The 27,559-nt window shown below is 40.3% G+C and overlaps 1 protein-coding gene across 3 annotated transcripts in view; it reads right to left on the bottom strand.

The window, feature by feature from the left end:
• Window positions 1–25,514, bottom strand: part of ube3c (ubiquitin protein ligase E3C) — a 67,570-nt gene extending 42,056 nt beyond the window's left edge. For 2 of the 3 annotated variants that reach the window (XR_004223102.1, XR_001924701.2), the window contains exons 1-11: window positions 25,389–25,514; window positions 19,288–19,393; window positions 18,047–18,100; window positions 17,067–17,141; window positions 15,715–15,855; window positions 14,777–14,892; window positions 12,390–12,547; window positions 11,290–11,443; window positions 10,197–10,417; window positions 8,263–8,417; window positions 7,139–7,326 (exon numbers count right to left, since the gene is read on the bottom strand). Coding sequence is in view for 1 of the 3 variants with exons in the window: in NM_001079050.1 (NP_001072518.1) it covers window positions 7,139–7,326; window positions 8,263–8,417; window positions 10,197–10,417; window positions 11,290–11,443; window positions 12,390–12,547; window positions 14,777–14,892; window positions 15,715–15,855; window positions 17,067–17,141; window positions 18,047–18,100; window positions 19,288–19,353 (1,328 nt within the window). In the remaining 2 variants the exon portion in view is untranslated. 3 annotated transcript variants of the gene reach the window in all.
• Between the last annotated feature and the right edge of the window lie 2,045 nt (window positions 25,515–27,559).

Genomic DNA, 27,559 nt, shown 5'->3' with positions numbered 1-27,559 from the left:
TGCACAGAGGACCCATTCCAAGATGTTCCTAATATGATGAGTTCTAATTAAACATCATTATGTGCATTAGTGTTCATTGAGATAGTGCTCCAGTGCTGCCCACCATAAAATGCAGAGGGACGGCCAAATACAAATTATGCCTACACCAGACTATAATAAAGTGCTTAATAGAACAGAGATGGCGAATGAACTCCCTGCAGCTGAACACTCAGGCATTAATCTTAGGGTTAACCTATAATTTTCTAGGACATACAGATCTTAGCATCTATAACATGGATGTATTTAGTGCTGGTTGGAGCTGAAAAAGACAGCAGAGGGTATTGGAAATTTACTTCAACAACTAGAAGACCTGAAGTTGGGAAGCCTTCACCCTTAAAATTAAGTGCCTTTAGAACACTTGACTAAAGCAATTGATGATTTCCCTGATTTGGTTTGTTGTTTGGCTGAATCCTTGATGGAAGATTAGGTATTTGGCCAAATCTTCAAAGTGGATTCAATGGATCCCTAATGTACAGAAGTGAACATTTGGTGGACGCCTGGCCATCCCATGTCGTCTACCAAAGGATATTAATATAGTTGGTTCTCTTTTTTGCTGGTATAACAACCTCTACTCTCCTGGAAAGGTTTCTACTAGATGCTGGAACACTGATGAAGGATTTGCTTGGATTCATACATAACACATTGGCCACTGATGTTGGGGACCAGACCTGACTCGAATTGGTGTTCCTGTTTATCCCACAGGCATTGAGTTGGGTTGAGGTTAGGACTCTTTGAGCACAGGTTTATTTTCCTGGTAAAACACAAAAGGGCCTTCACCAAAATGCTGCCATAAAGATTATTATTATATGATGTAGTGCCACCTGTGTTGGCAATTATGGCTGGGGTTTACATAGCCAATTTCAGTATTTATAGGGGTATCAGCATACATTTGGCCATATAGTGCTTGTATATAGCATTAAGATTCTTGCTACCCACAGCAGTGGATCTTTTGGGCCCCACAATGTGCTGGACCAAGGGAAGTCACCCCTAGGTTTAAGAAAAAAAAACCCTAGTGGCATCTAGTGAGATACAGGCTGTATCCCTGCCTTATTACAATTTCCACCCAAGGACCTCCAATTGCTCTGCAAAGTACTGAGCAATTTACGACAATAAAGGCAAGACGCAGCTTCTGCTATGATCTGGCATCTCACATCCTGCTATAATGCCATTACTCCACAGAGAAGCTAATAACCCTAATCGAGGGATGACAGTTTCACTGGCGTTTTGCTTCCTCAGACTGCAATAAAGTCTAGTGGGGCGAGACAGAACCTAATGAGCTGGTTGCAATGCTATTTACACTGCAGCCCAGAATGATCAGAAAGAATGCCTCCTAAAACTGCCCCTGGAGGTACTTTGCCCCCTTCCTATAGCTAATCAAGACTCTACCAACACAACCTGACTTGTAAGGTGGGAGGGTTTCTCATTATACTCTTTATACCCTTTATAAACCTTTTATTAAATAGCAACGAATTTCTAAACTAACTGCATATTCCATTCACTGCATAGGACCACTTTTAAATATGCAGCAGCCCTAAGCCCCTCCTTCATTTCCCAGTTCTCCTTCCAAGCCGTCTCTGCAGTGGCTGCCTCCATGTTGGTAATACTGCACATACACAGAGCAGCCCCTAGTGTTTGTGTGCACACATGACAAAATGGCAATCAAATACAATGGCACAACAGAAGGGGACCTTGGGGAGCGCCACATAATAATGGGGAGTCATGCCAGCAAGTTGTGTGTAATGGGGCACCCATTGCTAAAATCTCTGTAGTTAAGTATCCTAACATTTACTTAGGGGCTGGATACTTGGGTTTTATTTAAATCTAGCAGCCAGGCAGTGATGAATAGGAGTGGGTGTGGGCAGAAAAAGAAATAACTTATTATATAAATAGTAATTTAGCCTTAGACCTCATCTGCATTCAAAATACAAAGCTAATTAGTAATTCACATCACATTGCCTGTGAAACCAGTGCAGTCTGCATCAAAATGTAATAAGCCCTGTAGCATCAGCTTCTACGACAGATGAAGCTAATTTTTACGACAACCCCCAAGGTTATTTTCTCAACAGTAGCACAAAGCACACTGAGCATGTGCAGTGCCACTGACACTCAAAAGATGGCCTAACAAGATCCAAGATGGCAAGTTCCTGTGGAGAGCTTGGAATGCCTGGATAATTACTTTTATAGGGGGTGCAGAACCTCTGGGCTGATACACTAAGTTCAGCAACAAAAGGACAGAATTTCTAGCAGAAATCACTTTAGCTCTATTTAAACACTAAATAAACCCAATAGGCCTGTGCCACCACAATGGATTTATGCCGCTTACATTCTATCACAGAGAAATAGTAAATTAGGCAAAATCAGGGTTTGCGTAAACAGTCCTCCATGGAAATAGCATTCTTATGATTAAGTAAAAACTAAGTAAGCTTTACCAGAAAGGTCTTTGTAAATACAGCCATAAGCACTCATAGAAAAGCTGCTCTGTGTCCTCAGTCAAAAGAAACACTGCATTTCTTTCATTCTATTCTTTACACATGATCTTCTGTGTCAGACTTTAGGCTCTCAGAAAAATCTTTTACGGTACGACACACGTCTTTTCAGTTTGCTCCTCTCTCCCCCTCCCCTCTCTGCTGTAATCTAAGCTGAGAGCTGTTCCCTGCCTGCACGTTGCTGCCTGGAAGTTAATTCAGACCGAGCTAAAATGGCTGCTGCTATCTTAAACAAACAGAGGGGGCTTCTAGGGCTGTTTACTCAGGTATGGTAAAGCATTCTGCAGAATAAATTCAACTTTCTAGCTTGCACTATTATGTCTGATCTATTGGCAATAAAATGCCTGAGTAACTTTCTTTCTCTTTTATGGTAGACTGCTATCCTAAAAAAAAAAAATAACTTTTAAGAGTTTGTTTCTAGGATGCTTTTAGGGGGGAAAAATATTCTCCATTCACTGGGAGCAGGAGGCTGTGCCTGAATTCCTCTGCAAAGGCTACTATAAAAAAAAAGAGGAGGACATACAACTGATGGAGCTATACCCGCTTCCAAATTTTTGCAATCACTTTTGCAATCATCTGGATGAACTGTGCATTAACAACCACGATTGATCCCGGTTCTTTAATTAAAATTGGCTCGTTATCAGCGTCCCTGTATTTGGCTAGGTGAAGTTAATGGAAGGGTTTGGTGAAAGGAAAGACTTGTTGTCAGTTATAAATGGTGTCCCAGGAGCATGGACAGAACCATCAATTTTAACAAGGTTTAAAGGTTTAAATAAGGGGAATTTTTTCTGTGTCTAAATCAGCTGAGAGCTACACAGGGAGAAACCCTCTGACAAAAAGAGCCCAGTTAATAAACTGCTCTTTTTTTTGCTCTGAATTATGGGAAGATCATCTCTTCCATAGACTCAATTTTTATCAAATAATTCAACATTTTTAAAAATTATTTCCTTTTTTCTCTCTGTAATAATTTAATAGTACCTTGTACTTGATCCCAACTAAGATATAATTACCCCTTTTTGGGGGCAGAACAGTCCTATTGGGTTTATTTAATGGTTAAATGATTCCCTTTTCTCTGTAATAATAAAACAGTACCTGTACTTGATCCCAACTAAGATATAATAACCCCTTATTGGGGCACAACAGCCCTATTGGGTTTATTTAATGGTTAAATGATTCCCTTTTCTCTGTAATAATAAAACAGTACTTGTACTTGATCCCAACTAAGATATAATTACCCCTTATTGGGGGCAGAACAGCCCTATTGGGTTTATTTCATGGTTAAATGATTCCCTTTTCTCTGTAATAATAAAACAGTACCTGTACTTGATCCCAAGATATAATTACCCCTTATTGGGGGCAGAACAGTCCTATTGGGTTTATTTAATGGTTAAATGATTCCCTTTTCGCTGTAATAATAAAACAGTACCTGTATTTGATCCCAAGATATAATTACCCCTTACTGGGGGCAGAACAGCCCTATTGGGTTTAATTAATGGTTAGATGATTCCCTTTTCTCTGTAATAATAAAACAGTACCTGTACTTGATCCCAACTAAGATATAATTACCCCTTATTGGGGGCAGAACAGCCCTATTGGGTTTAATTAATGGTTAGATGATTCCCTTTTCTCTGTAATAATAAAACAGTACCTGTACTTGATCCCAATTAAGATATAATTACCCCTTATTGGGGGCAGAACAGCCCTATTGGGTTTATTTAATGGTTAAATGATTCCCTTTTCTCTGTATTAATAAAACAGTACCTGTACTTGATCCCAACTAAGATATAATTACTCCTTATTGGGGGCAGAACAGCCCTATTGGGTTTAATTAATGGTTAAATGATTCCCCTTTCTCTGTAATAATAAAAAAATACCTGTACTTGATCCCAACTAAGATATAATTACCACTTATTGGGGGCAGAACAGCCCTATTGGGTTTATTTAATGGTTAAATGATTCCCTTTTCTCTGTAATAATAAAACAGTACCTGTACTTGATCCCAACTAAGGTATAATTAATCCTTACTGGAGGCAAAACAATATTATTGAGTTTAATTAACGCACCAAGGCATGGTTCACCTTCAGGTTACCTTCTAGTATGTTATAGTTTTCAATTGGTCTTCAGTTTTTATTTGCTATAGTTTTTTTTAAATAATTTGCCTTCCCCTTCTGACTCTTCCCAGCTTTCATATGGGGGTCACTGACCCTGGCAGTCGCAAAAAGATATTGCTCTATTGAGCTACAATATTTTATTGCTACTGTTACTTTTTGTTATTACTTATCTTTCTATTTAGGGCCTCCTCTATCCTTATTCCTGTCTCTCTTTCAAGCCACTGCCTGGTTGCTAGGTTAAATTGGAAACTAGCAATCAGATGGCCGCTGAAATTCCAAACTGGAAAGCTGCTGAACAAAAAGTTAAATAATTTAAAAAATACAAAATAAAGACCAATTGCAAACTGTCTCAGAATAGCACTCTCTACATTTGACTAAAAGGTAATTTAAAGGTCAAATAAGCAATTTTTTTTAGTAGGCTTAACGTATGGAAATCCAAATTAGGGAAAGATCCCCCTTCTCGTCGGAAGCCGTCTCTGAAATACACTATTGATAATCCTTTAAGGAAAGAATTGAAGGCCCAGCTCATCTATTAAGAAGTGAGACGCAAGTCTCATCTCTCTATTGATCTGTGCTGTGTTTAGCCAGCAGAAACGAGTTGCATAAATAACACAACTTGCTAATTTAATTAGCCAAACGCTCTTCTAAAATGATTATTTCATATTGCCAAGGTTACAGAACGCTGGATTGTGTTTAAAATGGGCTCTATCAATGGCTCTGAAATGGGCTCTATCAATTACCCAGTAGGTCAAACATGTTGGAGGAACCGAGCCAGATGTTGCTGAATCAGTGACCTCTTCCATTATAACTACAGGCAATGTCAGGTCTTAACAAGTGGCAGAGGAATGGAGACCAGATCAGTAAATTAGTGCTGACCTGAGAATTCTCCGATATGAACCCCCGACACGAGATAGGTCTGATTATGTGTATTTACTGGCAGCCCCATCTTCCGTACCACTTTAAGTTGAAAAGTATGTCCTCTCAAGGTGGGTTTCCAGTATCTATCAGTAGGAAACAGCAACCTTCATCTCAGAAATTCACAGTAACACATTAGCTGCTGCATGGAAGTAGCAATGTAATGGGATATATCTCACTTTTGCATCCCAATGACCAAGGCTGCCATGACCTCCCCAGCAATATAAATCTAATACCCTCTACAAAATATTTCTGTACGAATTCTGTTTCTGCCCTTTTCCGCAGGTACAAGCATTCCGCTGGCGATACACAAAATAATTCACTCCTTGGCCAGTTTTACAGATGTTAATTGCCGAGGCCCCCAAGTGAACGTATTCCATTATATAGTTCAACAATTAAAGGGGTTGTTCACCTTTACATTAACTTTTAGTTGGTTGTAGTTAATGCTATTATGAATTCAGGAATATTAAGGAATATGAACAGAGGGCATAATTAGTAGGATAAGTAATAGAACGTTACAATAACAGTAAAATTGTAGCCTCACAGAGCAATAATTTTTTGGCTGCTGGGGTCAGTGACCACCATTTGAATGCTGGAAAGAGTCATGAGAGGAAGGAACATAATTTAAAAACTTTAAAAAACAAATATAAAGTGTAAATGAAGACCAACTTAAGAGTTGCTAAGAATCCACACGTTTGAAAATTTCCTATCTAAGTGTGATCCTCAGCCTGGAAAATGTAAAATATTTGCTTATAAATGATGCATAGTGCTTTCTGTACCAACCTAGAGGTAAAGCAGTCCTAAAACAGTGAAGATTAGTACCAAAAATGTGCCCTCTATAGCTGCAATGCAGAAGCTGAAGATGCTCTGGGCCGCTATAAGGGTTAATGGCCTTGCACAATTTAGGCATGTCCCCTGATTTCCCCACATGGCAGGGAACACTGTGTCCATGGATATGAAGCTATGGGAGGAAAATTCACATGTAATGTTATTGTCAGAAGGACTCCGAACCCCCAGGGTGCCAAATCAGTTCTATTATGGGTTGATAATAGTTGCCTTTTAAAGAAAAAGTTAATTGTAGACTGTGCAAAATAAGGCTGGAGTAGGCAGATGTCTAACATAATAGCCAGAAAACTACTTCCTGCTTTCAGCTCTCTAACCTCTTAGTCGGTCAGTGACTTTAGGGGGGCCACACAGGACATAACTGTTCAGTTAGGTCAGATTCAAAAGCAAACTAACTGAAGAGTTATGGCCCATATGCCCCCCCTTCAAGTCACTGATTGGCTACTGACTGCTAACAGCTTAGAGAGCTGAAAGCAAGAAGTAGTGTTCTGGCTATTATGTTAGACATGTGCTCACTCCAGCCTTTATAGATTACATTTTTGTCTAACTAACTATATTGAGAACATTTTTTATTGTGTGCAGTCTGTCTATTTTACCTAGTTTCATTTTTACACTGAACTATTCCTTTAAAAATTCAGAAACAAGGCATGAAGCTGGTAATCTAGAGGCACCTGTCTCTGTTGTGCTTTCAGACCAACCAGTATATAAAATACATCTGCATACGGTCATGAGGTATACACTTGCCTGACTTTCGGCACCATCATCCTGTGCTGCACCATTAACGTATGGCAAATAGATGCCATCAGGGTGAATACTTCTTCATTGGCCGAGTCTCTCCACACCATGTTGAGTAACAGGTTGGTCTGCTGTTTGGTGTCCAGTTTCTTTAGGCACTCTTCTGTCATATATTGCACTGAGATTTTACCATCACCCTACAAAACAGGCACAAAACCATAGCAGCACGTTCATAATACTGTCACCAGTAGTTTACTTAAGAAGAAAATGAAGAATACTGAAATAAAATGCACTGGAATCTCTTTAGAGATAACATGAGAGCTGAAACCCAGATACAAAGCACTCACATCCTTTATAAATAGGGTGTAGGTTCACTTTAATTGAACTGTAAGAAGTGTTATGGGATCGTCTTAAAGGGGAACTCCACCCAAACACAATCCCAACAAGTAAACATAATATCAAGCAATTTAGCAATATACATCAATTAAAAAATATGCAGCCTTTTCATGATTTTTAATGTAATAATATGGTTTGGAACAGTTCCCTAAGCCCCACCCCCTGTTCCCCTGCTGATCTGGCTGGCTACTTTGTGACTATATACTATGAGAAATAAAATGTAACAGTAGTCGCCTGTCCCCAACCTGCCTTCAGCCTGCATCCTCCCAATCCCACAATTCCCTGCACATGTGATGTCAATAAGGAAAGGAACATCACAGTGCAATGCATTGTGGGTTATATAGTTCCTGCATGCTGGCTGTAAGCTGTTTTGAAGTTCTTACTATTTGTAACATCAATGTTTTACTCCCTCCTCCCCTGCCAGGATTTTAAATGATACAGAAAGAGAAGAACTGTTTTGCAGCTGGATTTCAGCATTTCACAATGGTATTTATTCATACTTTTTGAAGGAACAGATAACAGAGAGGGTTTCTGTGGGCTCTTTAACAAAAGTTAAAAAAAAATATTAATATATATGAGAATGAACCCACGGTGTATATAGTGAGAATACAAATATAGGAAATAATAGAAATTATGGCTTTTTTTTTAGAAAATAAATTGACTATTGCTGTGACATTTACATTACTAGTTACACGCATACAAAAAAACATCTAGCAGCTAAATGAAAATAATCTTACGGCTGTGGTAAGCATCTTTGTGATATCGTCATCATCATCTTCAGAATCACTATTGAGCTCTTGATGGTTTGTGCCAGAAGACGATACCGGTAACTGAGACAGAAAGATCTGAAGCACTCTCAGGTATTTCAGCATCCCCTCTTCCGACAGGTTACCTGGAACAGAAGACCCCATGAGAGATAAATGTAAAAAGGATATTGTGATTCACCAAAAAAATAATATAAATAAAATAAGCAGCTTTTAGCTGCACCTCACTGATGATCTTAAAATAAACTACTTCATGGATCCAAAGCTCTGCTTTTGAACATGTGACTTTATAATTCTTTTATAACCTCATCCTATTTAATTGTAAATATACTGTATTACAAAAAGTATCTGGACATCTGCCCATCCAACATCCCATTTGGAAACCAGTGGTATCATTACAAAGTTGGTCCTGTCCTTGTTGGTATGGAAGGTATGGCATTAATGTTGGGCTATTAGACATGTTCAGTTGGGTTGAAGTCATGCCAGTTAAGTTCTTCCACTCTTATAACAGCGAACCTATTCTGTAAGGCTCTTACTTTGGGCTTGGAGGTATTATCAAGCTGAAACAGGAAAGAGCCGTCCCTAAACTGTTGCCACAAAGTAAGAAACAGAACGTCAGATAACACTGTAGAGCAGTGATCCCCAATCAGTGGTTCCTAAGCAACATGTTGCTCACCAACCCCTTGGATGTTGCTCCCACTGGCCCCAAAGTAGGTGCTCATTTTTTAATTTCTGGCTTGGAGGCAAGCGATGATTGCATACAACCCAGTGTAAAGCCAGAGTCTTCTATAGGCTACCAGTCTACATAGGGGCTTCCAAATAGCCAATTATAGCTCTTATTTGCACCTCCAAGAACTTTTTTGTTGCTCCCCAACACTTTTTCCAATTAAATGTGGCTTACAGGTATAAAAGGTTGGGGATCCCTGCTGTAGAGCATTAAGGTCTGAACAGCACAAGACCCCTACTAGACCCCTAGACTCCTACTCTGCCAATCGTTTCAGTAGGCATTTGCCAGGTACTTTTGGCCATACAGTGTATCTCTCACATCTGTTGAGAAAACTCCTTGGCATTACCCATTAGACTCCTCACGTCATTACAAATGCTGCCTGAAGACCCAACCCTTCAAGATACCTATTTGAATCCCTGCATTGTCTAAAACAGTGGTTCTCAACCTTCCTAATGCCGCGAACCCTTTAATACAGTTCCTCACATTGTGGTGACCCACAACCATAAAATTATTACTAAGACCATCAGAAATATGTGTTTTCCAATGGTCTTAGGCGACCCCTCTGAAAGGGTCGTTCGACCCCCAAAGGGGTCCCGACCCACAGGTTGAGAACCGCTGGTCTAAAACAAATATACCATAAAGCAATGATCCCTAACAAGTGGCTTAGGGGCAACATGTTGCTCGCCACCCTCGTTGATGTTGCTCCCAGTGGCCTCAAAGTAGATGCCCATCTTTAAATCCCTGGCTTGGAGGCATGTTTGGAAGCACAGAGACAAAGTTTTACTCCAAGAGCCTCCTGCATGCCAGCAGGCCACATGGGGCTACCAAATAGCCAATCACAGCCCTAAAAGAACTTTTTTCATGCTTGTATGGCTCACCAACATTTTTTACATCTGAGAGTGGCTACTGAGTATAAAACGTCCATAAAGGATATTTACTACTTCATTCCAATGATCTGAAAATATTAGTACCCCCTATTAATACATTAGGATACTAAAAATGACTTTGTATCTTTATATAGCCATAGAGCTCCTTGGTGACTTCTAATACCTTAACGTTAATAGCAGGTGGCATCTCATTCTCAATATAATGCCTGTGGCTAAGGCAATAGCCATTTTTTCTTTTTCTAAAGTGCAACTAAAGAAAGTGAAAGAGAGGGAGAACCCATCTTCCTCCATACCCAAGTAGGTTTCACCCACTGTCAGCACAAAGTAGAAGAGCCATGGAGCGGTGTTGCTTGTCCGTGAGTGCTGCTGTCCTTCCTTTAGAAGTGCTTTGAGGAAAGTCTCATAAGGAAAAGCAGTCTGCAGATCTGCCAGCGCTGGAATGATGAAATGGAATATTTGATCTGTATAAGGTGCCGCCAGAAACTCCTCCGTAAAGGCCGTGAAAACTTGCTGCCTGGAGAACAGTATGGGTATATTTATAGCTTTAGCATCAGCATCGTCCCATTTGGATAACTCCTCATAAAAAGGCAAAAGCTATCTCTGGAAAGCAGGTGTATGATGTGCCCCCAGTGCCAGCACTAGGCCACTGACAGCACTTTAGACTTCAAAGATGACATCATCACTTTGGTGCAAAATTCAAATATAAAAAGCCTGCTTATGCCAACAACTATGCTCCTGTGTGTAACTTATTGCACTTCTGCTCCCTTGCTAAACACTTTTCGTCTGGTTTGCTACCTGCACTGTCCCATGTCTAAAATTGGACTTGTTATCCACTTCAATGCCTTTTTGTGGACTACCTGTTTCTAGTACTCTCATTGTCTGTTACAGTGCCTGTAACCTGTAACTACGTAACCTGTTCCACTACCTACCTTGGCCTTTAAAGGAGAAGTAAAGTTAAAAATCACTGCCTGTAACTACATAACCTGTTCTGACAACAGATAACTGTGAAAAGGTCCCCTTGTGGGCCCCCAGCAACTGTTCTGCAAACAATGTAGAAAGGGTTAAAGAGAATAGTCACATATCAAACTGCATTCTAATGCATTGTTTGAATTTTTTCTAAATACTGTTAATTTTCCAAAATGGGATATATATTTTGATTCCCAGGTTTAAGTTGCAAAATTTGAAGGGGGACAGACATGGTAGCCGAGACTCAAAATTAGAAAGATGAGTACAGTAACACAGTTACTATGTGTTTGCAGGTAAGATCCATGCTACCATTCTGTAAATAGGACCCCCATCGGTGCATGTAGGAACATACCACCCCTTAAGCACCTATAAGTACATACCCTTGCTGTGAAATTTGTGACTGATAAAATGATTTCTTACCTGGCACCTTCAGGGCAGGAGTTATATGTAAAGTGCAATGGTTTCATAACATTTTCTAAAAGAACTTTAGCAATATGGACTCTGGAGACATCTGAATAGTCAATGCTAGGAGGGAGTTTGTTATTGATTAGCAAGTAGAGAGACCTGTAGTATCCTGCCATGAACAAAGAGAAAAAAAGAAAATATCTAATTTAGACAATATTTTATGACTAAATGGAAGAACCGACTGTTTACAGTCAGCTTTCACTAGGCTGCACCACAGCATTTTACTACTGGTTTTCTGGCCCAGACTGAGCCTGTAAAGTGCTAATGTTAAGTGATTTTCCAAATGCACATAGATGATTTGGTTGTTGGTAAGCGGGACTCATGTTAACTCCCTCACAGCCAGAACAGTGAATACAATAAAGAGAGAAATCTCTCTAACATTCCTTTAAGGAGTGGTTCATCTTTAAGTTAATGTTTCGTATGTTATATAATGACCGGTTATTCATCACTTTTTAATTATTTGCTATGCGGTCAACTGACCCCAGCAGCTAAAAAAAACTGTTGCTCTTTGAGGCTACAATTTCATAGTTATTGTTACTTTTAATTGCTTATCTTTCTATTCAGGCCCATTTCTATTCATATTCCAATTTCTCATTCATACCACTGCCTGGTTGGTAGGCTAATTTGCACAGCCTTACAACCATATAGCTGCTAAAACTCCAAACTGGAGAGTTGCTGAATAAAAAGCTAATTGCTTCAAAAGCTGCAAAAATAATAAAGAGCAATTGCAAGTTGTTTCAAAACAGCAGTCTCTTCAACATACTAAAAGATAATTTAAAGGTGAAAAACCCCCGTTAAGCATAATGGGGTTAGTTTCCATTGTTACAATTTTACAAGGAATTAAAGGTGAATGTTTAGACCTGCCTGTGTCCATCAGTCAAATAAAGCTGTATAGTTCAGGTGTTACTGGCAGAGACCAAGGAGCTATGGAGGAAGCTATTGTGGGTCTACATGGACCGCATTATAAGCCCAAACGTTATAGCACATAGGGCCTTCTGATCTGTCTGTGGTGCTTCCCAATGATGGAGGCTCAATTCTTCAATACATACACTGACCTTTCTGAATCATGTAGTGCAAAATTTGTTCGACTAGTGAGGCAACATATTCTGTATCTTGTAAAACAGCCAAATATGTTACTTCTGACGAAAACACTTCAAGCATTCTCATAGGTAGTGCAACATTCAAGCCGTCATCTTGGCATTGCTGTAATAACCTAGGGCGAAAGGAAAAACAAAATATGGAGTTTAGGGCAATTACTAAAACTTATAGCTTAGACTGTTTGTAGCAGTGGAGAACTGGCAAGCTGGTGAGATGAAGAACAGTTTGATATTCTCAATAACAGAAAAGAAATTAGAATTTAGCTTTGCTGGGTGGTAAAGGCCTGTTCTCCAGAAAGCTCAGAATTACGGGATGGCCATCTCACAAAGACTCCATTGTAATAACAAAACAGTACCTTGTATTTGATCCCAACTAAAATATAATTAATCCTTACTGGAATAATTAATCCTTACTGGGTTCATTTAATGTTTTAATGATTTTTAGTAGACTTAAGGCATGGTGATACAAATTACAGAATGATCCCTTATCTGGAAAACCCCCCCGGTCCCAAACATTCTGGATAACAGGTCCCATACCCGATGTAAGTACGGCTTTGTTGTTGTTTGCAATGAAAAGACTCCAGCATGATGCTGTACAGGGCATTCTGTGATGCCTTGTTAGATGAAGAGGGGGCAAAGGAAGCTGATGTCCCTGGGACACCATAGAGACACTGGTAAATGCTAGCACATTATTAGGGATAAGAGACGCACTTTTCTCAGAAAAATGTTGAAATAATTATTAATGTGCCTAATGGTGGATACCTTCTTCTTTTCTTTGAAAAGTTTCCTGTAATCCAACATATTTGTTTCTTAAAATGGACCTGTCACCCTTAGAAATAATTCCAATTTCTTTTCTATTGTGTTTGTTAAGCAAAATTAACTTCAAATACTATATAAATGTTATAAACCTTGTTTCCTTCAGTCTTGGAAATATGCAATCACAGCCAGGAGGCAGCTGCCATTTTGTGGGCACTGTTACTAAGGCAAGCTTGCCAAAATGCCAAAATGTTGTTTATTTGCTAGGGGCCAGATGCCCAGGCCCATGCACCGGCTACACAATTAGATGGTGAGAAGGTAGGGAGAATGTGAGTGCTGAATGGAAAGTTTAAGTAACTGTCTGCCCCACCTCGATGCCTGAGATTGACAGCTGGGATTTTTAAATGCATTTTTATAGGGTTTTTAGATGAAGTATATGTATATTACACATCACCAATGACTAATGCTTTGATTGTCTCAAGCATTTTTGTCCAATGCACAGAACATGACATGGAATCATATGACTTAGCTATTTTCTATGCAATGCCAAATTTGCATGGCTGATTGCAGCAAATCCACTGTTTCTGAGTTTGCTTTGGATCCCTCAAATGTTCATGTAGCAAGCAAGATTGCCTGCAAACCATTTTATAAAAGGTTATATTGGATTGCTAGGCTTCTATTTTAAGTGCCATGAAATCTATGCCTGTTTCTGATCCAGAGAAGCCTTTGACAGCCAAATATGACAAAGTTAAATGTGACAAAGCCAGAGAAGCCCAGATTACGGCACATGATCCCAGCACTTGCTTTTTGTCTCATGATTAGCTAGGCATATAGTATAGTTGGACTCAGGTCTCAGGAAAATCTATGGAACTCTGTGTGTCATTCTTAGTGGCAGATTTATCAAATTGTGAGATTAGAGCTCAGCACAGAAAAATTCCCCCACCCTTTTTTCATTTCTATAGGATTTTTAGAGGTGTCTTTATCAAATGGCGAACTCTGACTTTCAGTCACAGAAATATATATGCTTCTAAAAAAACAAATACCAATGAATTGTTCTGTGGTGAGCGCTACTCTTAAATTCTAATACACCTGCCCCTAAGTGGCTACTTTCTCTCGCATTTCAATGTGTTTTCTTAAGAATGATCAAACCACAGCACTTTTGTTGCTCCAGACAAGGAGTGTGTATGATCTCCCTTTGGGTGGCTTTCCTAAGGGTAATCTGGTTTCATCCCAGACTCCAAAATCAGGTTAACTGGCTTCAAATAAAACTGACCCTAGTGTGTAAAAGGGACACAGCCTGATATGATAATATGATGATGATATGATCAGGCCCGGACTGGCAAACTGTGGATTCTGCCAAAAGTGGGGCTGCTGTAAGATGCCATAGACAGTCACTATTTATTGGGCTGGTGAGGGGCTGTTTGGGCCCCTGTGCAATTGATATACCAGGGACTATTTTGTATCCCAGTCCACACCTGTGAAAGACTGATGTGAAGGATGTATAATCCTGAGACACTCTGTGTACATGTGTCGGTGCAAGATAAATATAATAAAATAATACATATGGATGAACAATGGTAAAGCTATACCTGCAACATAACCCTAAAAGCCGCTTGATTTGATACAGGCAAGTCAGCCTGTCAGGGCCCATCAGCTGTTTGACAAACTGGGAATTCTGTTTGATCAAATTCTGGCATATCCATATCTGTAAGGAAATACAGCAAAACACAATAATGAGAAACATCAAATATCAAGAGAACTTACGCATAAAGAGCAAGTGGGAGGTTTGAATTTCATTTAATACAGAGATGCATTTAACACAGAGAGTTTTTGGGTTTGTACTAATTCTACTGCAGTTAAATATGTTAAAATAAAACTGACACCAGTATGGAGGTGGCTAAATCTATTTAACAATAATTCCCATTTGGTGTTATAAGTTCTGCATAGATAATTAATATACACTCACTACAAGACACCCTGTCTGCTCTCCTCCGAAGGGCATTGATGAGTATGGTTATTAGAATCAGAATATCCTCCTTCAGAGGGTATAGGTAAACCATGTGACCTGTCTGGGGTAACTAGTTGCAACCAATGAGTTTGCACCCAAATAAGTGCCAAGTAAAATAGTACTTGCTGATCAGTTGCTACATGTCACTAGACTAGGCAACAGTTTCATACCCCTTCGTATTATTCAGTGAAATAAAATCACATAGACAAGAATTCAGATTTGGGCAAATAGCAGAGCAATCATTTTTTTTTTTGACGGCCGGGGTCAGTGACCCTCCAACAATCAGATTTTAAAACTGCAAGCTGGGAAGAGGCTGAGAGCAAATAATTAAAAAATGATAAAATATAAAAAACAAAGACCAATGGAAAAGTTGCTGAAAATAGGCCATTCTATAACATACTAAAAGCTAACCTAAGGGTGAAAATCCTTGGAATGTGGTTCACTAAACTACAAAAATATTGAAAAAAAATATTCAATGTTGTTCTCCTTAGAAGAACAGCAGGACCAAAGGAAACTCACCAAGCGCTTAGAGTCCTCATTTTGTCTGTAGAAAAACAGGAGTTTGCGCACTAAGAGCACCAGATTGCTTCCATTCGTAGCACCCCCATTTGCAGCGGCTGAGCTGGCGCAGGAATCAAACTCACTTCTTTGGATGGTGTACTGAAAAGAGAAATCACAAAAATAAATACTAAAATCTGTTTTAATGTGTTGTAGAGAGTGCTATTCTGAAACAATTTGCAATTGCTATTCTTTTTTTTTATTACTTGTTTTTGAATTATTTCAGCAACTCTCCCGTTTGAAATATTAGCAGCTATATGGTTGCTAGGGTCCAAATTACCCTAACTGATCCAGAAAACTCTGTGCCATCTGGGACAAGAGAAATTGACTAGGCACCCTAGCAACCATATAACTGCTTGTTCCACTTCACTTCAAGAACACCTTCTATTGTTTCTCTCATTACAAATTCATGATTTTTTTTTTTAAAGGAGTAGTTCACCTTTAATCTAACATTTAGAATAATGTAGAGCAGGGATCCCCAACCTTTTATACCCGTGAGCCACATTTCAATGGAAAAAGTTTTGGGGAGCAACACAAGCATGAAAAAAGGTTCCTGGGGGTGCTGATAAGAGCTATAATTGGCTACTTAATAGCCCCTATGTGGATGGCAGCCTACAGAAGACTCTGTTTGTCAGTACACCTGTTTTTTATGCAACTAAAACTTGCCTCCTTACTACCAGAAATTCAAAAATGAGCAACTGCTTTGAGGCCACTGGGAGCAACATCCAAGGGGTTGGTGAGCAACATGTTGCCCCTGAGCCACTGATTGGGGAACACTGATGTAGAGAGTGCTATTCTGAGACTATTTGCAATTGGTCTTTATTTTTTATTTGTAGTTTTTAAATTATTTAGCTTTTTATCAGCTATCCAGTTTGGGATTTCAGCAGCTATTTGGTTGCTAGGATCCAATTTAACTTAGCACCCAGGCAGTGGTTTAAAAGAGAGACATGAATATGAATACAGAAAGGCCTAAATAGAAAAATAGAGTAAAAATAAAATTGCAGCCTCACAGAGCAATAGTTTTTTGGCTGCCGGGGTCAGTGAGCCCCCATTTGAAAGCTGGAAAGAGTCAGAAGAGGAAAAGCAAATTATTCAAAAACAATAAAAAATAAAGGCCAATTAAAAATTTGCTAAGGATAGACCATTCTATAGCATGCTAAAAATTAACCTGAAGGTGAACCACCCCTTTAAAGCATTTTATACAAGTTCCTCTTATATAAAAATAAAGTGACGGCAAGTGGCCGCAGCCTCAGAAAGCACTAGACAGATGAAAGCGCTGTGCTCCTAATTTGCCATTCAATAAAAACACATACTTGCTGTTTTCTGTCCTTGTAACCTCGTACAAAGGACTGGATGATTATTGCATTTTTCAGCCTCCTCCTCTCTTCCTGTAAAAGATAAATCGTGGCAATTTATTTTAAAGTGATAATCAATCCCAGCATCAAAATGTTTACATGCCAGGGAAAGAGGCAACTCAACTGACATGTCCAATTAAATAGTAAATTTAAATGTAAAACGTCAGAAGTACACATTCAAGGGAATTTTGATGGTGCTGTTATGTGCTAACCACAAGTTTAAAGGGGAACTCCATTTTCCAGAGCAAAATTTGTTATAGACCCCCACACAACACGGAAAACCCTAATATCACTGTAATCTGTTCCTGTATGAATAAATACCATTTGTATATGCTAAAATCCAGCTGCAAAACAGTTCTTCTCTTTCTGTATCATTTGAAACCCTGGCAGGGGAGGAGGGACTAAAACATTGATGTTCAAATTGTAACAACTTCTCCACAGCTTACACACAACATGCAGTAACTACATAACCCACAATGCATTGCACTATGATGTTCTTTTCCTTATTAACATCACGTGTGCAGGGAATTGTGGGATTTGGAGGATGTAGGCTGAAGGCAGGCTGAAGACTTGTCGACTACGGTTAGATTTTTTTTTGAGTCACAAAGTAGCCAGCCAGATCAGCAGAAGAACAGGGGGCCGGGGCTTAGGGAACTGTTCCAAACCATATTATTAAATCAAAAATCATGAAAAGTCTGAAATATGTCACTATCAAGAATAAGATATGTTTTACAGAAGCTGTAAATTTAGTTTCTCTGATTAGCACAGCGTTCATAAACGATCAAATGTTTTGAAAAGGACACAACATGCAGTCTAAAGAAAATGGATGCATTCGGTGCAGTCTAACAGACTTTGCTCACACAGCACCTTATCTTTAGCTGGTGGGGTAGCAATGGCTGCAGTATATTTCATGTACTAAGGTGTATAATAAGCCTTACCTCTCGTTTGCGCCTCTCTTCCTGGGTACGATGCAAAAGGGAAGCTTTATCTTCCTAGAGAAAAAAAAAACATATTTCATGGGATGAAATGCTAACAACAAACTTTAGCAAATATTACACTGCTTTATCAACCATATTCTAAACAGATCATCTTTTGTGCAAAGATGGGAGCTGACAGTTGACCGTGAATGGCAGGCTACACAGTAGCTAAATTGTATATAAACTATATATAAACATGCAAATCCTACCTGTGCAGGGTAACATTATATTTACAGAGCCCTGTAATATTTTCTGGTGTTCCTTTCCTTTTAAGCTAAACATAAGCTCACAGGGCACTATCACTGACTTTCCATCAGGCTCACTTGCATCAGACAATGTGGCTTTCTTTCCTTGGGATGAGAATGAACCAATGCTGCTTTGCAATGCAAGGTCACAAACTTGGAATAGAATCATACAGCGATTTTTATGATCACTACATTCAGAATTCATAATATATTGCTATAATGACCCATTAAAAAAGCAGCATATGAGTACTTCAGAAAGGACTTTCTGTAGGAGATCCAAAGACATGTCAGGCTTCAGACACCTGCTGATCGCTGTTATAGCCAGCTTCTATATTTGTGTTCCTCCCTCTCCTGTGTATAATGGTAAAATGCCATGAAGGACACAGTGAAATAAGATCAGCAGTATCTTTGTTGCTGTGATTTTTACAGAGTAAAGTAAAGAAAATAAGTGTTTCACTGTGGTAACAGCACGTCTATAGGGTAGCAGAAAGGAAGGTAGGAAGCTGTGTAGGTTTGCATTCAACTCAGCAGAATTATCCCTGCCATTAAACTCTCAGACCCTCAGCTATACCTTAGGAAATACTGAAGCTGCAGTACCTACCCAGTATATATATATGGTATATATGTATAAGTAGGAACCAAACAAAAAGTCGGTGGCCTTCTGTGAGTTTTGGATAAAGTTAAATGAGGGTGGTGGTGATGTAGGCATAAGTAGGAAAATTCCCCATTCACACATTTCAGACATGTCTGAAAATATAGGGCCCTTGCACTGATTGCAATGGGGAATTGCTGGCTTGTGTAGGTTAGCAGCCATGATATACAGCACATTTGTGCTGTACATACAATGCACTCAGTTGCACAACAGTGCACGCCATCCATGATGTACCAATGTAATATCAATATTGAGAAGTAGAAATATTTTTACGTTATTCTGTAAACAATTTAAAGAGTATTTACTTTTTTGCTCGCTCCTCTGAGTGAAACCTTCGGCCTTGTTTTGAAATCTCCCTCAAAGCTGAACATGGTTGCAGTTTATCCCATCTAGATGATGTGACGAGGGAACCTAAAAAACAGATACAGAAATTGGGAGATCTCCATTCAAACATCTGTGCTCAGGATTATTTTTCTTCATTCTGAGAAAGGCATAGCAGAACAATCTCAATTAGCATCAGTCCACAACAAAAGATAGTAGTAAAGTTTCAGGGCAGTCGGTGCCTGATCCACGATGAAGTCCCATATCGGCATATATTTGCCACGAGCTGAAGCCTTCACTGATAACATCCTTTCCGTGCTCATTTCTCTTAGCATTTACATTTCTCTCTCTTGATTTAAAAGACTTGAAAACTGGAGGAAAAAGTCAGAGACCTCTAGATGGATTTGGCACTGATTCCATTTATAAATGGACATATATAGCAAAGGCTGCATCGCGCTTGTTTTAGTCTTAGACTCAACTGGATCTGACTATGTAAGAGTCACACTCAGGAAGATAAAATGTATGGTAAAAGCCACAGGATCAAGTGCAAAAAAAAATTGGTAAGAATGACATGCAAAAATATAATTTTCTGAATTCTTACCCTTTTGTCTGGAGTACATGAATACATAAAGCGTAGGGCAGTCCAGTCAGCCCCCATTCAGTCAACTACCCACAAGTATTATTCTGTGTATACTATAAGGGCTTGTGTTGCCCTTTAGGCTAAAATATCAGACAGACTTAATATAGGGTTAAATGGAATGAACCAGGCCCAGACCGGCAATCTCTGGATTCTGGCAAATGCCAGAGGGGCTGCTGTAAGACGCCACAGACAGTCACTATTTATTGGGCTGGTGGGGGATATTTGGGACTCTGTGTACTGAAATGATAATGTTGCATCCCAGTGCAGGCCTGGTATGAGCTAAGGCAAATCAGCAAAGTAGAGGGATTAAGAATAATAGCAAGGTAAACTTCAAATAAATAAAGCCTTGTGGTACCAAGGTCCCCCTTTCACAGCTTGATGTGTCCCCACCAGGGGGCTTTACATTTACAGAACTATGGGTAGGTGGGAAGGGGTCTTTTGACATCCACAGACAAATGCCCTATGAACCAATAGCCTTAGTGAATTCATCAAACCAGGGTCTTTCACCTTAAAGGAACAGTAACACCAAAAAATGAAAGTGTATAAAAGTAACTAAAATATAATGTGCTGCTGCCCTGCACTGGTAAAAGTTGTGTGTTTACTTCAGAAAGTCTACTATAATTTATATAAATAAGCTGCTATGTAGCCACGGAGGCACCCATTCAAAGGAGAAAAGGCACAGGCACAAAGCAGATAACAGATAAAACACTATTGTATTCTACAGAACTACAGTCTGTTATCTGCTATGTAACCTGTGCCTTTTCTCCTTTTTTCCAGCTTGAATGGCTGCCCCTGTGGCTACACAGCAGCTTATTATATAAATTATAGTAGTGTTACTGTAGAAAACACACCAGTTTTACCAGTGCAGGGCAACAGTGCATTATATTTTTAATACTTTAAAGCTCTTTAATTTTTTGGTGTTACTGTTCCTTTAAGGGGCGAAGACACACGGTGCAATTAGTCATCACGGTGACTTTTCTGCCACAGGATAGAATAGCGGTCGCTGCGACTAATCAGTCGCGAGTTTTCACTATGCAGGTTAGTTGCCCCGACTTTTAAAAAGTTGTGGCGACTAATCGCCCTAAAGGTTAGACTGCCATATTAAATATAATTACAGGTATGGGACCCGTTATCCAGAATAAGGGGTCTTTCTGTCATTTGGATCTCCTACCTTAAGTCTGCTAAATAAATTATTTAAACAGTAATTAAACCCAACAGGATTATTTAGGCTCCAATAAGGATTAATTATATCTTAGTTGGGATCAAGTATAAGGTACTGTTTTATTATTACAGAGAAAAGGGAATCATTTAACCATTAAATAAACCCAATAGGGTTGTTCTGCCCCCAATAAGGGGTAATTATATCTTAGTTGGGATCAAGTACAGGTACTGTTTTATTATTACAGAGAAAAGGGAATCATTTAACCATTAAATAAACCCAATAGGACTGTTCTGCCCCCAATAAGGGGTAATTATATCTTAGTTGGGATCAAGTACAGGTACTGTTTTATTATTACAGAGAAAAGGGAATCATTTAACCATTAAATAAACCCAATAGGGTTGTTCTGCCCCCAATAAGGGGTAATTATATCTTAGTTGGGATCAAGTACAGGTACTGTTTTATTATTACAGAGAAAAGGGAATCATTTAACCATTAAATAAACCCAATAGGACTGTTCTGCCCCCAATAAGGGGTAATTATATCTTAGTTGGGATCAAGTACAGGTACTGTTTTATTATTACAGAGAAAAGGGAATAATTTAACCATTAAATAAACCCAATAGGGCTGTTCTGCCCCCAATAAGGGGTAATTATATCTTAGTTGGGATCAAGTACAGGTACTGTTTTATTATTACAGAGAAAAGGGAATCATTTAACCATTAAATAAACCCAAATAGGGCTGTTCTGCTCCCAATAAGGGGTAATTATATCTTAGTTGGGATCAAGTATAAGGTGCTGTTTTATTATTACAGAGAAAAAGGAAACCATTTTTAAAAATGTAAATTATTTCATTAAAATGGAGTCTATGAGAGATGACCTTTCTGTAATTTGGAACTTTCCGATTTCCGGATAAGGGGTCCGATACCTGTACAAATGTACATAAAATAAATATAATTACACCCAACAAACTGGCCAAACCACAGTAATTAAGTCTTCCTGTGTCCATTAAATGTTTGCTAATTAAAAATAAAACAGCACCAAGGAAAAAAAAACAAAGCAAGTTGTAACTAGGTGAAACTTTAAATAAATCTGACAGTAGCTGCCAGGCAGGCTGTATGTGCCAAGTCATTGCCCTCTGCTGCCACATTTAGTTTCACTTTCCCAGATAAGAAACCATTTGAGCTGGAAGTAATCACCAAACGAAGGCTCACCCATAACTTGTCTGAATGGCAAAGCTATTAGAAATGGGACCCACCAACCATTCTAAGAATACTAAGAACAAGCTAACAAGAGCTGACAGATTCTGTTTCTACGTAGATACTGAATTACTTCAAGGTGGAGGTCCTTTAGTTCTTCTCAATATAAAGGAGGTTGGAACACATTCTGTATTCCAGAATCTCCCCTTCAGGTTCTGGAAGTCCATGGAAGGTTCCTGGCTTCATTCTGGTGTTCAAGGAACAACATTTGAATCTGTTTATTAGCTTGCATGGGGGCATTTTGGGTATATGTAAAGATCCTCGAAAAAACTTGGTTGCCATGCTGAGATGTAAAAGGACCTACGCACAACTGTGCAATGTCTATCCCTAACATGGCAGATTGCAGGTCAGGTTTAAAGGGTAACCACTGCTCTTTCTAGAGCTGGGCGGTATGACCAAAAATTTATATCACGGTATTTTTCAAAATTATATCGGTGTCACAGTATTTGACGGTATTTTTTTTTTCCATGCATGATTAGGTGTTAACCCCATTTCCTAATAAATTAGAGAATAATTACTGCAGTATTGAAAATCAGAGTCAGGCAAGCGAAGGATCGGCAACAGAAAGTCGTAAGGTAAATCAGGCAGGCTTAGTTTCCCAGGCAAGGCCGCAGACAACATAGCACAGGAGGAGGCGTTTGATAGCTTTAAATACCCCCCACGCATGCGCAGAACCGGCGCCGTCAGCGTGTCACGGACATGCACACTTTGACATGTACGTGCACACCTGGACGTGCGTGTGTAACGTCCCGCGGACAACGGAACGCGCATGCATGCAAGGAGGCGTGCGAGACCGGGCCGCACGGGTGAGTACCCTGACACCCCGGTATTGCGGTATCTGAAAAATTAATATGGTTTTAAAAAAAAAAACACCGGTATTCGGTATTAAACAGTATATCGCCCAGCCCTAGCTCTTTCCCAATAATTCTTTGAACCCACATTTAATTGCAGTGGTGGCAAGCACTGTCCTGCAAATGTGCAACCTATAGGCTGGCCTAGCTTCCATGTTCCAATACATATTGTCCATTATTCCACTAGGCTTAATGGTCTAGCCCAGTGCAGCATCAACACACGTTCAGTGGGCACATTCAATGCCTTCTGGTACCTGCACAGCACAGAAATACATTTTTTAAATAATAGTGCCCTAAGTAGATTTGATTCTGGGGCAAGTGATGCATTCTCTTTCCAGAACCAATGGATCTCTAATGTTCACAAACATAGCGAAGGTGGAACCTTCCCAGGGACCTGGCCAACAGGAGCTGAATGAGGGTGAATATGATAGGGCCCTAAGATTCTAAATTCCACTGGAGCAGGGACTGATGTATAATATCTGTAAAGCCCTGTGGAATATGGATATAATTAGGATATCATAACATATTGTCACTTTATGATACAAGGCCCAGTCATGACAGCATGCTGAAATGAAGGTAGGAGGGGCATCAGGAATTTATTTACCACATTACAATTAAACCTAATATTTAAAAATACAAGTTCTTATGAGCCTTAAGGAGGCCAGACATGGGCCTATCCTGTACAGCACAAGACTGCTTGCCAAATAGGTTTACAGAAACCCACAACTAATCAGAAATCTACTTATTATGCTAGCTTTACTTTGCCAAGCTCATCCCCGATTGGTTATTGTGCAATACGGCACTTGTATTAATAAACTGACTATAATCAAGTCCTTGTACTAAGTCCTAAGGGTGAAGACACATGGAGCTACTTAGCAGCAGCTACTTGTCACCGCTACTAAACACCAGGAAATATCCTGCCATAGATAATACTAAGAATTGCCTCTGCTAAAACGCATGTAGAGACAACTATTAGTAAATGATCAGCATTGTTTATTTTAGTAGCCACGACAAGTAGCTGCTACTAGTAGCTCTGTGTGTCTTCTCACTAATACTTACCGGTTATTTAATGTGTAAATGCCAACATTTGCCTTCAATTAAAATTGCTAACTACAAATAGCCCAATATTAGGCATATTTTATAAGGCTAATTAAAGGCTAATATTGGCTAGTAAAATAGTGCATCACCGCAAGTCCCTACAAGCTTCAAATGTCCTAACGAGGTCCAATACAGTTTTTACAATATTTCACAAGCAGAGTGCCATGCCTTCTTCTAATCAGTTCTGAATGATATAATGATGTCACTAAATACTGATGATGAAGTCAGATCACTAATTTGCCCCTATGAGCTTCACGTAAATATAGAAAAGCAAGAAACAAGTACAGCCCCTCATCAATTCCTTCTGGTGTATTTACAGCTGCCTGGGGGTCTATATAAAATTGTAGGTCACATGATGATTACATCACTGGAAGGGAATGATGATGCGCTAAATATTTATAACGTGACATCATCGCCGGTGCCAGTGATGACATGATGAACCTGAGCTCCTATAGAAACAATAATGTGGTGATGTTACTTAACACAATGGCCCAGGACAAAGGCAGCTGTGTTTCAAGCATGGAATCTCCCTTGTACATGACTCAGCACCACAGAAAGGGAAACAAGCAGGCTTCTTGCTGAGATCATCAAGGGGGGAAATCCCCTGAACTACAAATCCCAAGATCCTTCACATAGCAGTGGAGCAGAGGGGGATTCTGGGAGTTGTAGTTTTAACATGACTTGACCTGAGGCCAGTTGGAAGGGTGAATATGGGGAGACAGGGGAGATGGGTGGCATTTTTGTTTTGTTTCTTTCTATAGCAATTGGTGCAGGCTTAGGCTTCCACAAAGCTGTAAGGCTCCCTAAATCATCAGGCAATTGCATGTTTCCTCCATGGGGCCCCTGACGTACTGAGGGACCAGGGCAAATTAGCTGTGAGGGCCCTGGGAGTTATAGCTGGGGAAGAGCAGCAGTGCCTGGGGTCCCTGCTATAGGACACAGCACAATACAGCGGTGCACATAACATACAGATAGAGGCACATACTTCCGACCAGCCACACGCTTGCCCTAAGCTGTACCCACTCCCTACCCAAAGGCAGCTCTGACCCCTGACAGGTGCCCACCGGAAGACTGGTTACCTGCCGAAATCTCACACTGGGCGCCGCACAGCAACAACAGGAGCCGCTCCGGACATTTGCCCTGACAACGGAAGTCCCACCCCTAGCAACGGACTCTGTAAAAGCTCCGAGATTAGCCGCAGTCGGCAAGCGGCATTTCTCTTTGCTGGTTGGGGGATGGAAATGTCAGTCATAAAATGGTACTGGGCGGGGTTATCCGTGACAGAAGGAGAAGGCGGAGCTGTTCAAGACCTGCGGTTGTGAGGACGGCAGACGCAGTGATGGTGGGGGGGTCTCTAATTAGAAAAAAGCTAAAGTAAAGTACGACCCATAGTTGTTAAAATAGGTCCTGGCATTTCAAGTGCAAAGAAGGCGCAATAGTGACTGGCATATTAAAGCAGCCCCTCTTCCATTTGCACATTGGCTGTGCTCACATACAATTTGCAGGAGCACTTACACCAAAATATGAAGGCGCTATTGCAAGCAGTTATAATATAATGTATTATTGCCCTGTGATGGTACAACTGGTGTGCTTCCTTCAGAAACACTACTATAGTAAGGCAGTTCTCACCCCAGAGCCCCCATGATGCTTTGCCTGCAATGTTGCCCCCAATGCTCTTTCCTACACCACAGGGGGCTACGTCGCTAGTGCAGAAGGCGTTCTCTGCCCTAGAAGAACTACATTTCTGGTTTAAAAAAATCGAAGTTTGGCTTTCAGGGTTGGACTGGGACACCGGGAAAAATCCCAGTGGTCCCCAGCGGCCCAGACCCGACCCTTGCCGGCGCTCCCTCTGCCTGACCGTACCTCCCATGACGTTAAATTTATGTGCTATGGGGAGGACGTCGGGTGGGGGACGCGGCCAGCGGGGGTACCTGCAGGGCCCCTGGGGTGGGAGCCCCGGTGGGCCCTGCACCCCCCAGTCCGACCCTGTTGGCTTTTAAAGTTACCAGGAGTGGCTTTTTTTCTTCCTCTGGTAACTTGGGGGGCTCTGCTGCCTGAGGTGAGTTTCATGCAGGCCCGGATTTGTGGAAAGGCCCGGGCCTAGGGCAGCACAAATTGGGGGGCGGCATGCCGCCCCGCCGCACCAAAATATTAAAGTTTTTTGTTGTATATGGAGCAATGGGGACCCACTGCTCCGTATGCGACTGAAATGACTGCGCATGCGCAATTGCGTTCGCCGGTTGCGCTGGCGCACATGCGGGGGGCCGGGACGCCAACGGACGGGGCGGCCTCGGGGCGCCCGGCTTATAAATCCGGCCCTGGTTTCATGGCAGCAGTGCCCCTGACTATAGTTATATAGAAGTAAATAAATAAGCTGCTTTGTACCTTGGGGGCAGCCATTCAAGGGAGAAAAGGCTCAGGTTACATAGCAAATTAGCTCTATAGAATATAATAGTGTTCTGCAGAGCTTATCTGCCATTTCCCCTGTCTACTTTAGCCCTATTTCAATTGCCTATAACGCTACACAACAACTTTTTTATATACACAACAGTAGTGTTTTTGAAGCAACCAGATCGGTTTTACCAGCCCATTGCAACAGTACAGACTATTCTAATTACAACACTTTTTAATGTTACTGTTTCTTTAATAGCTGTGCTACTGTACTGACCTAGCAAAGGTGTGACAGATTTACCCAATAGGGGTGTAAGTACCAGACCCCAACTGCAAGCTGGCATGAAGGGGGGGGGTCCACTGCTAATTTTTTCCCTTAAGCCTTCAGTTATGCCACTGTTACTGACCCAGTCCTTTTTCCCATAACAGCCCCCTTTCCCCAAACTGTTGGACCCATGCAATCACTTTCTTTATTACCCAATGCCCAGAGCCTGCTAAAAGGCAGCCATAAACATGATGCAACTACCACCATGCATCTGTACTAATGCCATCTAATATGTGGCACTGTATAATAATTCCAAACTTATACACAGCACTTAGAAACTTTAGATGATTTGCCTCATCAAAGTTAAGTTTTGGAACATTTTGGAATTCATTAAAGCTTTGGTTAAAGTTTCTTCAGGACTTTTTCACCAGGTTGAAACTGTCGAGTGCCATTGAGTCCTATGGAAGGCTTCCAAAACCAGACATTGAAGGCTTCAAAGCCAGAAAGGTTTTCGTGGTTTAACGAACTTTTCGGTACGAAAATATTGTAACTTTCAGAACGCAATTACGATATTGCAATCTGTGGCAAATGCCA

The sequence above is a fragment of the Xenopus tropicalis genome, chromosome 6, assembly GCF_000004195.4.
Source record: "Xenopus tropicalis strain Nigerian chromosome 6, UCB_Xtro_10.0, whole genome shotgun sequence".
Taxonomy (NCBI): domain Eukaryota; kingdom Metazoa; phylum Chordata; class Amphibia; order Anura; family Pipidae; genus Xenopus; species Xenopus tropicalis.
This window is presented reverse-complemented; position numbering and strand designations above follow the sequence as displayed.